General features: G+C 36.5%; 2 protein-coding genes across 7 annotated transcripts in view; one reads left to right on the forward strand and one right to left on the reverse strand.

The window, feature by feature from the left end:
- The first annotated feature begins 555 nt into the window (after positions 1-555).
- Cog7 (conserved oligomeric Golgi complex subunit 7) lies at positions 556-5,102 on the forward strand. The gene is made up of 11 exons (XM_070299333.1): positions 556-1,124; positions 1,391-1,480; positions 2,105-2,290; positions 2,373-2,504; positions 2,642-2,825; positions 2,907-3,100; positions 3,179-3,670; positions 3,768-3,888; positions 3,952-4,125; positions 4,208-4,666; positions 4,754-5,102. Exons 1-11 carry the CDS (start codon positions 1,122-1,124, stop codon positions 4,924-4,926), a joined length of 2,208 nt encoding a protein of 735 aa, XP_070155434.1. The 5' UTR covers positions 556-1,121; the 3' UTR covers positions 4,927-5,102.
- A 14-nt stretch (positions 5,103-5,116) lies between these two features.
- Positions 5,117-12,896, reverse strand: part of LOC138935047 (uncharacterized) — a 31,946-nt gene continuing 24,166 nt past the window's right edge. For 5 of the 6 annotated variants that reach the window (XM_070299332.1, XM_070299329.1, XM_070299330.1 and 2 more), the window contains 5 exons: positions 10,660-10,777; positions 10,234-10,387; positions 9,989-10,148; positions 8,202-9,842; positions 5,117-7,759 (listed from right to left, as the gene is read on the reverse strand). In XM_070299332.1, the coding sequence (XP_070155433.1) occupies positions 8,376-9,842; positions 9,989-10,148; positions 10,234-10,387; positions 10,660-10,777 (1,899 nt within the window). In that variant the 3' untranslated portion in view covers positions 5,117-7,759; positions 8,202-8,375. The remainder of the gene's footprint in view (positions 7,760-8,201; positions 9,843-9,988; positions 10,149-10,233; positions 10,388-10,659; positions 10,778-12,896) is intronic. The other variant, XM_070299331.1, reaches the window with a different exon arrangement.

The raw sequence follows: 12,896 nt of genomic DNA on the forward strand, positions 1-12,896 counted from the left end.
CTGTCTATCCCCGGTCTTTTCGTTCCTTTTTTTTTCGCCGTCTCGTTACGCACCACCTACGGAATAGGAAGCAGCCTGGCCGCGGAATAAACGAGTTAATATGCCTCGCTCCAGTCGGGAACGCGGGACTCACGATCGTTCGAAGAGGGAGATGGGAACGAAGGAGGGTAGCGATGGTAGTGGTAGTGATGATGGTGGCGGTGGTGGTGGTGGTGGTGGTGGTGGTGGTGGCGGTGGCGGTGGCGGTGGCGGTGGCGGCAACATCCAAGGAGAGGCCTCCTTGACGAGCAAATGGCACGAGCGTCTGGAATCCGAGATACACAATCTTTATCACAATTGCCGCTAAGAGGGATGTCGCTCGCTTTATCGCCTCCGACGCGTTCACTCCTTTTCTCGCTCTCGCTCTCTCCCTCTCTCTCTTTCGCGACACACATCACGCATCTCTCATCCCTCTTTTTACACACACACGCACACGCATCATTCTCTCTCTCTCTCTCTCTCTCTCTCTCGCTTACTATCGAGATTGCTCGACGCATTTTCCAGACGCACCACGCACGATAGAACGGACGCCGCCGTTCCCTGCGTCGGACGACGAAAAGCCGGACGCGCTAACCTAGAAAGCGACGCCCCGCCGTGAGGCGATCAGCCACCTCGTTGTCTTCATCGTCGTCCGTCGTGACACGATGCACTGCGCGATCGATTCGTCGCGAGAATTTATTGCCTCTTTCCCTTTCCCTCTCTCGAACGACGCGGCGCACACGCACGCACGCAGGACGTATTAACGGCGGATACTGCGGAACCGACGGTCATCTGACGCGAAAGGACGACCGCAACGGAGAACGATTCTTTGGTTCTTGGTGCCGCGCGCCACTCGACGCGACTTCAAGGCAACGACGACGACGACAGCAGTGACGGGTGAGACGGGTAGCGGCGGCCGACGACCGACGACGATAACGACGCGAGCGACCGAACGGCAAGTAAAGACTGACCTTGGCGCGGTGCGGATGTCCGGTGTGTTCCAGGATCGTCTCGTCGAAATCCGTACGACGTCCGACGTCGGCCAAGTACCAACGTCGGAATACTGGCCAGGAATATAACGCGACTCTCTCTCTCTCTCTGCTATGGTAAGCGAGCGCGATGGCGTTGATGCAGGTGCTTTCTTTTTCCTTTTCGTTTTTGCGCTCTTTCTCCTGACTCGCTCGCTCGCTATAACGTACGAGTTTATGGTCGCGATCGATACATTTCGCGCCGAGGCGCGGAATATGATGCTAGGAATATCGAAACACAATTTGCGAATATCGGAGAAACATCGTGGAGCGAAAGAGACCAAGACGACACAAGGTGACAGGCGTATGCGGGAGCGTTTCTAACCTCAAAACTACTGTTTCAGGATGTCTCAGCGTTCTCCGAGGACATCTTTGACGTGAAGGAATGGATCAACCGAACCTTCAAATCTGCCGAGGCGCAGGAGAACAAGGACGTAAGTCGCGGGCCATCATTCTCCCTCGGTTCTCGTCTTCGCGACGCGCCTTTTCGGATTCGAATCCAACCTGTCATTGCGATGCCCGTCGGCCGCCAAACTGGCGGCTCCCACCGCGCGCGGCAGCGGTCAATGACTCTGTAGCGTAACCGGGCTTTTACAAAACGATCTCTTTTTACATTGGTTTTTGAACTAAAGGGGAATAATTGGCGGCCAGAGAATAATGTTTATGCAGCGCGCGTTCTCATGCTGAATATTATTCCAGAACATTACCATGGGACAAGACAAAATTCTGCTAATTTCGTGTCATATATTTCTTTTTCGCACATATTTTAAATAAATTATTATAAAAATATGATTTCTTTTTGCACAATTGTTGTTTCCATCACTATAAAAATTTTAATGTCATATATATATATATGTAAATAATGGTAATTCATATTAATAAAATTAAATGAGAAAGAGAGACCAACACAATCAGTTACACGTTACACAGTTGATGTAAATAGTAGTTGAAAATTCATCAATCTTATTTTATTATTGTTTAATTATTTATTAATTCTGTTATGTGTAAGAGATACAAGTCTGTTGAAGATTTTTGCTATGATTGATCTTATTTCGCAGGCTTTTGTTTCATCATTAGTGATGAAGTTGCAATTGTATGTACAACAAGTTAATGGTGCCTTAGAGGAAACCAGTCAATCGGTTCTCTCTAGTTTACCAAGAATTTTAAGAGACACTCAACTCTTGCAACAGGAAACATTAGCGCTACGAGAGAAAATGGTTGCTGTTAAACAAGAGATTGCCAAGGTACATCTAATTTATTTAGGACCAAATCATTTATATTTTTATATATCGTAACAAATAGATGATAAAATAATGAAAAATACAGGTTGAGAAAGATACAGCCTCTTCTATGGCAATGCTAGAGAAAATTGACAGGATTAAAACAGAATTGCAAACTGCTAAACAAGGATTACACGAAGCCGATAATTGGACAGTATTAGCAAATGATATGGAAGAGGTATATAAAAATTTTATAAACCGTTTCTTCATAGCAATATGATATATATATATATATATATATATATATATATATATATATATATATATACACACACATAAAATTTTAATTATGTAATTTTCTTTCTGTTGAAATAGGTCTTTGAATCTGGTGATATAGAAGCTATATCTAATAAATTGTTCAGCATGCAAAAATCTTTAACTATGCTCGCGAATGTTGTCGATTACGAAGATAAAAAGCTGCAGTTGGAAGGCTTGAAAAATCGTCTTGAGGCCATAGCCAGTCCACGATTAGTCCAAGCCTTTACCGCTGCCAATTTAGGTAAAACTTTATAAATTCTAGATGTTAAACCATGTATTGCTTCGCAAGATATATACATCTGATCTGTCATATTGTGTTTAGAACAATCAAAAACTTACGTGGACATTTTTAGCAAAATGGAACGATTGCCTCAGCTTCTCAAATACTATCACAACTGTTTAAAGGTCTCTTTAGGGCAAGAATGGAGACGCACTATTGAGTTAGCACAAGACGAGAATGTTGCATATTGGCTGCATACATACTATGATAAGTTATTATCTTTTTGGCATGAACAGGTATATATACAAAATCTTTTTGTGATTGAAATATTATTATTGCTTTGCAAATGTTTCCTAAATCTGTTTGCATTAAAGGTTAAATGGTGCCACCAAGTATTTCCCAATACTTCGATAGATATTCTTATCGAGGTTTATGCTGACCTTTTGAAGAGTCTCGATCCCGGTATTCCAGAATGTATTGAAGCAGTTCTGAAACAACATTCTAACGCGTTGCAATTGTCCATATTACTTGAATTGAAACAAATGACCAGGCATTTTGCTGTAAATCTGAATGGCGCTATTGAAACATCGTTTCATGGAAAATTGCAAAACGAAAAATTACTGTCGCTAGCGCAGGCTATATATGCGCCTTACGTTCCTTACGTCGCAAAGTATAAGACGTTTGAAACCGCGCAACTGGAACAACAGCTCCAATTCTTGGATCGTTCGCACGACGACTTAAGTGACATCATTAATTCCCTTTCTCTTAGCATTTCGAGGATTATGGGCTATGCCAGTGAAGCCAATAAGTGCTGCAAGCTCTTTACAGAAGGTTGTGGATATCCAGGTTTATTGCAATCATTAAACGTATGTGCATATTAAAAATTTTGGTGCATATAAACGCCATTATTGTAAATTGTCTTTTATGTTGACGAGATTTTGTTATTTCTTTCTCTTCTTGTAGGTTTATTTTAATAAATACCTCGAGAAATATCAGCAATGCTTAAGACAACTCGAGCGGAAGAAGGTGAAACATGAAGACTGGAGCTTATTCCAAATGTGTCTTACTTTGATGCAAACTATAGGTGATTATCATTAATCAATACCTCGTGTGATATTATAAGATAGTTGTTTCAATCTCGTTGCAGGCGATCTATTGCAACAAGTACAACAATTTGAAAAGTCGCTCGTGATCGACATCACAGAAGCTAACAACAAATTGCAAAGTACAAACGATAGCGTTTTCTATCAGTATAAAAAGTTACTTTTAACTTCAGCCGGATGTGCCGATCTAGAAAATCTTGTTACATCTTTCCAAAGAGGTATGTGAATGTCGCGTAGCGCAATAGTATTCATATGTAGGATAAAAAACACAAATACGAATAATCAAATTTTGTTTTGCAGAGGACAAGACAATTCTCGATTCGATTATAAAATCTATTCAGAAACTTTGCTCTGATTTACATCACACGACATACGAAGTCATCTTTGCTCCAATATTCTCTCAACTGTTGTTAGTACAAAAAGCACCGGCCTGGTCATTGGATGCCAACAAAATGTCTAATCTAAGTTCAGATCTGCCCGATTACAGTTTCGCACCTCAAGAATATATTACACAGGTCGGACAATATTTAATGACGTTACCACAGCACTTGGAACCGTTTTTGTTAAGAGACAATCCGAGTCTAACGCAAGCGTTGAAGGCAGCCGATCCGCAGTACGCTCAAGGATCAACCGAATCTGGTTTTACCGGTATACTCTTGGACATCGTCGCCCGGGGAACATGTCAAATGTTTCAAGATCAAACCTTGGGCATTTGTCAATTGAATTCTGTTGCTTGCAAACAACTCGCAACTGATATCGGTAATCTTTCATTGTACTTTTAATTTTACAATTTTGAAGAAGATTTGAAAGAAGAATAAGTAACGACTAAATTATATATGTTGTTAGACTATCTCGGCAATGTATTGGAGGAGCTCGGTTTGTGCTTATCGGAGAATCTTCAACACATGTCCTTATTGTTAAGATTAACTCCGGAGGATTATCAGAATGGTAGCTCTGGATGCAATGCCCGCGTCGTGGCCGCAGTCAGACAAATGCGTAACATTACATCTTCTGGCTGACATAGTTTATATCTCCAACGAGACATAACGTCGCAATGTGAGAATCTGTTCTCACATTGCGTAATGTATTCCCAGCAAAGTGATTTCATATACGGCTTTGATGCAATAATTTACAGTTATATTATGATGTAAAAAAGTAAGATCACATGTATAGTATTTTAATATACACGAATATATAATTATGTTTCGTTTCTTCATTTAATATATATATATATATATATATATACCTTTACATTTAACATAAGATCGAAAAAAAGCGCGTATCGATTTGTTTTATGGACAGAAAGAGAGAACTCGTCGTTTCTAAAAACTCATTAGGTGAAAATAAATTTTTAAATAACGCGTATAAATAAGATGTTTTTTTAATTAAGACAAGTGCGGGTACTCACCAAATATCGTACTTTAATGTCATTTATTTTCTATGCTATGTATCTGAATTGAAATAACCGTCAATCGATCTCTCCCTCAGCATTTTCGATAATTTTCAAAGAATCCTAGACATGCAGAGTCACTTTATTTTAGACATATCCACAATTCTGCTTTTTCTTATACTGTCGAGATATATATACATAACTATTATAAAACAAATTACAAAGATCGCAGCACCATAATAGAGCTCAGGACACACAATTTATGCGCCGAAGACATAAATACTTAGAAAGAACAAGAGATATATGTATATATCTATAAGATCTAGGAAACCGACCGTTTTTTTTTTCTTCCCCTTTGATACAGGTAAAGATTCATAATTGAGCATTTTTTCTTATTCTTTCACACTCGCTTTCTTATCACATATGCTCGCATATATAAAGTTCAAGACGAATATGTATTAATGTATTTCTCAATGAGTCGTGTTAAAGATGCAGACAAAATGCAGCAAATGCATATAATGTATTTCAATTTCGAGCAAATATCTGGATTGCATAAAAATATCTATTCTGTATAGATTTGTATTATATAATGATATATTATTTTACATTTTTTCGTAGATTGCATTTACATGATTTATTTATACTCCACGAAACGAGTTAAGAACATTTGCTACATTTTTCTTTTTCGATTAATTGTTTGCGAATCTCGCGTATAACATATATATATATATATATATATATATATATATATATATATATATATATATATATATATATATACGCAAAATCAACAATCGTTAATCGAGTAACAAATTGAATATTTTACTCTTATCGAGCTTTTAACTAAATAAATTAACGTCGCGTCTCTTGCATTTTCCTTTCTTTTTTTTTTCCTAATTTACAATAATTACATAATGTCAATTTTTCCTAAGATATGCAATGAACGTTAAAGTACAATACGATACAAACTATATATATACGAATTTGTTAATATACATACAATTAATTCGAAATAATCATCAATAGCACTTGTGCGTAAGTCTTTCATGACCGTACGATGGAAAATCGTTCGCTGTAATGAAAGAATATCGATACGAACAACATAATTATAATCGAAAATTAGGGTAAATACTTAAGTGAACTGTAAATCGCACATATAAAGTATATCGTAAATTATGAAAGCAATAAAACTGAAATGAAGAATATATATAGCCAGCGTCGTATAATACTCGCTATCGGTGTATGTTAATATCCTATCTTCATCGAAATGTGCAAAAATTAAAAACGATTTCACGAAATGTTGACAATATCTTTAACAATTTGTCACAATTTAATAGACAAATGTTGGTCCTTAAACAGGATCGCATAGTTGTCTAGAGTTTTTAAGAAACTCGTGCGATTTCTCGAACTTCAGATTCCATAAAGAATAGCTATTCAATTATATTCACACGATACTCTGCACATACTCAATTATAATTAGACACAGTCCATCAAACATTACTATTTAGTAATGAAAAGAAGATTACGAAGGGAGGGAGGAGGGTGGCAATATTTCAGTATGGCCTAATATGAGTTCCTATTCAGATTTTTCTATTGACTAGACTCGAAGTTTGTTCAAATTACAATAGCGTTTGCAATATCAAAGTCATTCTACATAGTTTCGCAGGATGTAGAGTTCCCCTTATTGTACGTGACACCTGTCATTTTGCCGGAGAATCAATATTCTACTGATTCTCTGTTTGGGTAACGAGAACTTTTCTATGTCATTCGGCTACAATCACTGGTATGGCAAATTTCGTTACGTATAATCAAAGCTTATTCTTAAAGCAGATATACTGCGTGCAATATGTATCAAGTTCTCCTATACAGCACAAACATTAGTATATAAAAGCTAGATTCTCCAGAGAGAGTTTAGGATACATATGGGAAATTATCCAGGATATTAATGTGTAATAACATTTTCGGATGACTGTGAATAATGGTGTAACATATGATCGATACAAATAATATTTATATGTATATTTCCCGGGGAAATGTGATAAGACTGCCAGAATTTCTCTTTGTCTCTCGCATATATTCAGCAAGCTCGTTGCAAATAACTTTGAGGAAAAGATTGAGTTTCGCTTCGAATAATAAATATTAAAACGCGCGCTCGATAAAATATAATCGATAAAATATAAATGAATGATTAAAAAGTTAAATTAAAAAATATCGGTGCTAGAAACACTTAGTTGTATACATCACGTGTTTCGGCTAATCGATAGTGGCTGCTGACCAATATGCATGTGCCCGTTATACCTGGCTTCGTGCAAAATTAGATTTGCACGCAGATGAAAATATTTTGCTTCCATTAGAAAAGAGACTTGGTCTTATTCCTTAATACGGTCAGCAGCAGTTAAGTTTCATGCCACCTTTTTCTTACTGGTCTTCTTACTGCGAGGCAAAGTAGCAAAACTCGTAATCTGAAATATATATGAAAATATCATGTCTTACCATTTTCATTATGGAATTCAAAATTGGCATGTTATCAATCCCTTTTGCCATTATTTTCATGTTTTGATAGTAATTGATCAGTAATTGGTAAAACAAGAGGAGCACAAGAACATTACCTTTTAAACAAAAGTTTAAAAGTTTCAATTGAAATTTAGTTTGATATGCATCTCATTTATGTTATTTTAAATTAATCATTAAAGTGGTTTCAATGAGAGTTGACGATTTCCAATCAATCAAATAAAAAGAATAAACTAAGTAAATTCGTTTGTGATTCGAAAGAGTTATGGATTAATTGCATTAGAATTCCAGAAATTAATATCATGCAAGATTAGTGTTATGTGTTATGATTAATGAAAATGGAGTTAATTATGGACAATTATTAACAAGAGACACTCAGAAACTAGTCCATACGATCTTAACGGATCAGTCCATTTCTTCTGCCCGGATTTCCAATTAGGATAAAATATTTATGAAATATGGGAAAATGGAATAGGAGAAGAAACAAGCTTTTTTCTTCTATTTTAAAAATACTAGCAAAAGTAAATACATATGATTTCGCGATTAAATAATTTCTACAAAATGATTTTAAATAATGTTGGTGATAATCTCTGTTTTGCTACTGTGAGGCAGCGATTGCGACATCTCATGAATTTCTAAATTTGATTTAGTTTCAAGATTCTTTTCATAATTTTCAAAGGCCTCTATATTTCTTGCATCGTCTCGAGTCTTATTATTTTTAATTTTATTGAGATCTTGTTTATTCAATGGTACGATAAGAGTATCCGATTTTTCGGCAGAATTGGCATCTTTATAAAAACTTTTAGTATTATCACATTCCGCTCTCAGTGAAATCTCTTCCACATCTATTTTCTGCCTCGAAGTTGATAATTTTGCGGATGCGTCCACACATACTTGGGATCCAATACTACCCGATCTCGACATTGATTCGCTGGTCTCGGAGAACGTGGAACTGGAATCGTCCTCCTTGAAAGAAGTTTCGCTCTGCTCCTTATGGAAAGCGTTGTGAAAGATGTTTTTCGGAATCGTTAATAATTTGGAAAAACTCTCCTTAGCGCGTAATCTATTGGATTTCTTCTTTCTCTTTTTCAAATCCGTTGTATGCGCCAAGAAAATATCTTTCGTAGCATCTGCATTTGAAACAGTTCTTAACGTTCCAGTTTTAATGACTAAAGTAGCCTTCAAGGCGTTTTGAGACTCGTTTTCGTTGGTATCTTCATTATTTGTTATTGTTTCAGTATCTAATGGAGTTTTCGGAGCGGGTTTTTTGTGATATTTCCCTGCGCGATTATCACCGTCAAGATTGCAACTTGATGAAATCGGCGTAACAGATCGCTGGATCGTAGTATCGTATTCTCTGCTCGGAGAATCATCAACTTTTATTCCCGACACATTTACGTCATGTTCCTTATCTTTGTCAATCGTACTCAACTTTTCTTGAGAAGATACGATGCTTGTCGCAATTTTATGCGCATCGTTCAACAATTCCTTCAGCTCATTAAACTTTTGTTGACATATTTCGCTAGTCGTTTGTTCGATGTCAGCATCAATATCGAGGTTTTGAAAAGAGTCTACCTGATCGGCTCTTGAATCTTTATCGTCATATTCAATTTGCATTTGAGATTCATCTTGCTGAAAATTAAGTTCTTTTATCGAGTTATCGACATTTATTTTATCTGCGCTTTCTGCTGTTGCAGGTATCGATAGCTTTTCCATCGAAATATTCTCGATTTCTATAGTTTGTACCGTTTGTAAATCTACTTGAGCCGAATCAGTGTCTACAAATTCACCACTCGACTCCGTCGATGACGATTCGTTGTCTTCTATTTTTATCGCGGATTGATTTTCGTTTACGGATTCATCGATAAAAGTCGCGATAGATTCAAGTATCGAATCATCTTTCGATTTGTTATTCTGAGAAAACAATAGTAGGAGCTCGATAGCTTGTTCGGGAGTGAGAACATTCAGGGACGACGGGAGGGAGATATTTTCAGGAGATGGAAGATCGATGTGGTTGAAATCCTCGCCCTTGTCCTTCAAAGACCACAAAAAATATGTATCATTAACTGAATTGACGAATATGTATGTCGGAGAGAATGATCCGTGATTTCTTTTTTTGCAATGTGATCGTGACAATGATACGATTATTAATCTCTACGGTACATTTTTTATCGGCTTACTTCTGGTGTCTTTTTCGTGGTGGAACGAGGTTTCACGCGCGTTCTTGCGCCGACACTCGACGTTCTTACTAAACTGTCAACCTGAGAAGTAATGCGCTGGGAATGCAGTGCCTCGCCGCTACTATAACCGCTAGATATGTCTTCCGAAGACCTTATATTTCTATGAGCGTAGGAAAGATTCATTATTATTAATATTTACACAAATAATATAAATCATTTGTTCTTGTAATGAATATGTTACGCACGTTAAATTAGCTATGGGTTCCCTAGGCTTTGGTTGTCGAACGTCGACATCCACTTCGGAAAAATACATGTCTACTCGAGATGCATTGCTGCTGGACTGGGTTCTACGAGGGCTGTAGCCTCTTCTGCCGGAATGCTCTCTTCGACGAGGTTCTACTAGAAATAATCACAGAAATTTTTTTTTTTTAATAGTGCAATTTGGAGCTATTTTTAGCATATTTTATTTTGATTTAACTTGATTAATAAAATTAATAATATCTGATCTAGATCTGCGACTGTGCGTTCTAAATGAACATAAATATATGCCAAGATATGAAAAAGAAAATGCAGATGTTTAAAAATTTTTGCGCTCATTAAAAATAATCGTTTATATTTTTCTAACATGTTATATTTCTATTTGATTGAATATTACGTTAGAAATCAGCTACCTTCCATATCTATCTCGTCACGCGCATCGGGTGTGTTTCTATTTTCATCCTCCTTTTCGCCGGTTAGATCACTGAGGCTGTAACTTTTTCTCAATTGTTGCACCAGTCCGCCGCCACCCTGGAAAAGGAAATCGCTCGTGAAAAATTTCTCGTTTCGTAAAGACGAAGCGGCCAGCATGTTATCTATCTATTGCGAAAAAAAGAATCAAGTCATTGAAATATTTTGATTGAGATTAAGTGAAAAAAACAAAATAAAAATCTTACCAACCAAAAGAATGTTAATGTATTATCTGCCGTCACCGGTCACGAAGGCAAACTCCCTTTACGCCGGATTTTGACAATCCGAAGGCGATTTCTTGCTTTTTCCATATTGAGACACTTGTGTCTATTTGTATCTATTTTTCTGTTAAACATGCGTTGTCCAGAAGCATACGATGATAGACGGTATAGTGCATTGTATGCGTGAGTAATGTCTATATAACGCGTATAAGCGATTAGTTCTATTAATGTAAATTTATATTTTTGAAAAAGATGCACTACTTCGTAAAAGAAAATTAATGCTTATAATTAAATCTCTCCGTTCAAAATACAATGAGTGGCAAATAAAGGATTGAGAGGACGCGAGACGAGATGTACACAACAGAAACGGAGAATCGAAAGCTCTCATACAAATAATGCTTTTATTTGAAAAAAAAAAAAAAAAACAACTCATAATAATCGAAGTCTTTGGGATCGGGTACAAAAATCTTACTCGCTAAGATAGCTCTCGACGCTGCAAGAACTCGCGCGTAGAAAAAACCACAGCAATAAGAAGGCACTGGAGGTATATACGGCCAGAAATTGTCTTTGTTGCCGCAAAGACAAAAACTGAACCTGTACGCTTTTCTTCGCGTATCGATTCCATCAGTTCATAACAACTGAAATATATGTCATATGCACGTGTTACAGTTAAAGCGTCCGTTGTAATTGCTATAATTGTAGTTTTTCTCGCCAGTAATCGTAGTAGTTTTGCGAGACAAACAATTATGCGCGCGACTATAATATATAATAAGTATAAAAGTAATTTAATTTTTACAAAAAGTTACACGTGTTTTTTTTTCCAGTCTATGCGTCTCTATAAGTGAGTTATCAAACAGCGAAGGACGTTTTGATCGGACTAGTCTATCCAAAGCGACAGGACACGTCCATCATCTGTTCGTTGACAACGCATAAGCTTATTGCTGTATTTCTCCCACGCGTATATCGCGCGTGCATGAGATACGTGCAATCTAACATAGATCCATGTTCATCGATAACTTTGTAGATGAAACGCACATACGAATACACAAACACGTAAATAACTCTATCTATCACGACGACAATGATAACAATGACGATTATGCTATATAGCGCATAATCGTCTATCTCGTTGTATGTTATTCGATTCTCAATTTTTGGCGAACAACTCCTTTTGCTGAGTTTCTAAAACACATCTTTCAAGACGTCTGATTTATCAAACACGCATAATTCAAATACGATAAGTAATGAGAAGCTTGTTTAAACCATTTTCCATTGCATCAACGGCGTAGATCGAAATAATCTAAATTAGAGACTCGTTGTCTTTTTGTAAATAATAATCCTATTATATATGTTATAGAGAATTAGAAAAAGAAAATTTACCTATTCGAAGTCAGCATTAACTAACGTGTAATCGCTCTTGAGTGCTTATTAATTATCCTAATGGCATTATTATATTTATTAATTATGTGCCTACATTATAAGAGATAAAAAACAATGATATGAAAAAATGTGTCATTGATCCTTACAATGGATTAATTACGTAGTATCTTTAGTCAATACTCTTTTGTTCTTAAATTTCTCTGATATAATTCGATCTCTCTGATCTTTGATAGCCATGCTTAAACCTGTATTGAACATCATCGCGCGGTTTAATAATTGATATTATTATTAATGCCAACATATGATGGGCGCAATATTATATAAAAATATTAAGATATCATTGTGACTAAGATTACCTTACATTCCAGTTACATAGACACTCGAATATATAATCCTTATGATTCTTAGAATCGAATAAAATTTACGTGAAAAAGTACAAATAATATACGCATAAAATAAGACATACAAGGAGTAGAAACGAGTCTTATTTTTGTCGAAAATGTGTATACAATTAGAAATTGTCCATACGTATCATATTCATTCTAAGGAGATTAAAGTTCTCACATCTTTAAAACAAA

The sequence above is a fragment of the Polyergus mexicanus genome, unplaced genomic scaffold (genome assembly GCF_030449975.1).
Source record: "Polyergus mexicanus isolate NDT 795.1 unplaced genomic scaffold, iyPolMexi1.0 SCAF_7, whole genome shotgun sequence".
Taxonomy (NCBI): Eukaryota; Metazoa; Arthropoda; class Insecta; order Hymenoptera; family Formicidae; genus Polyergus; species Polyergus mexicanus.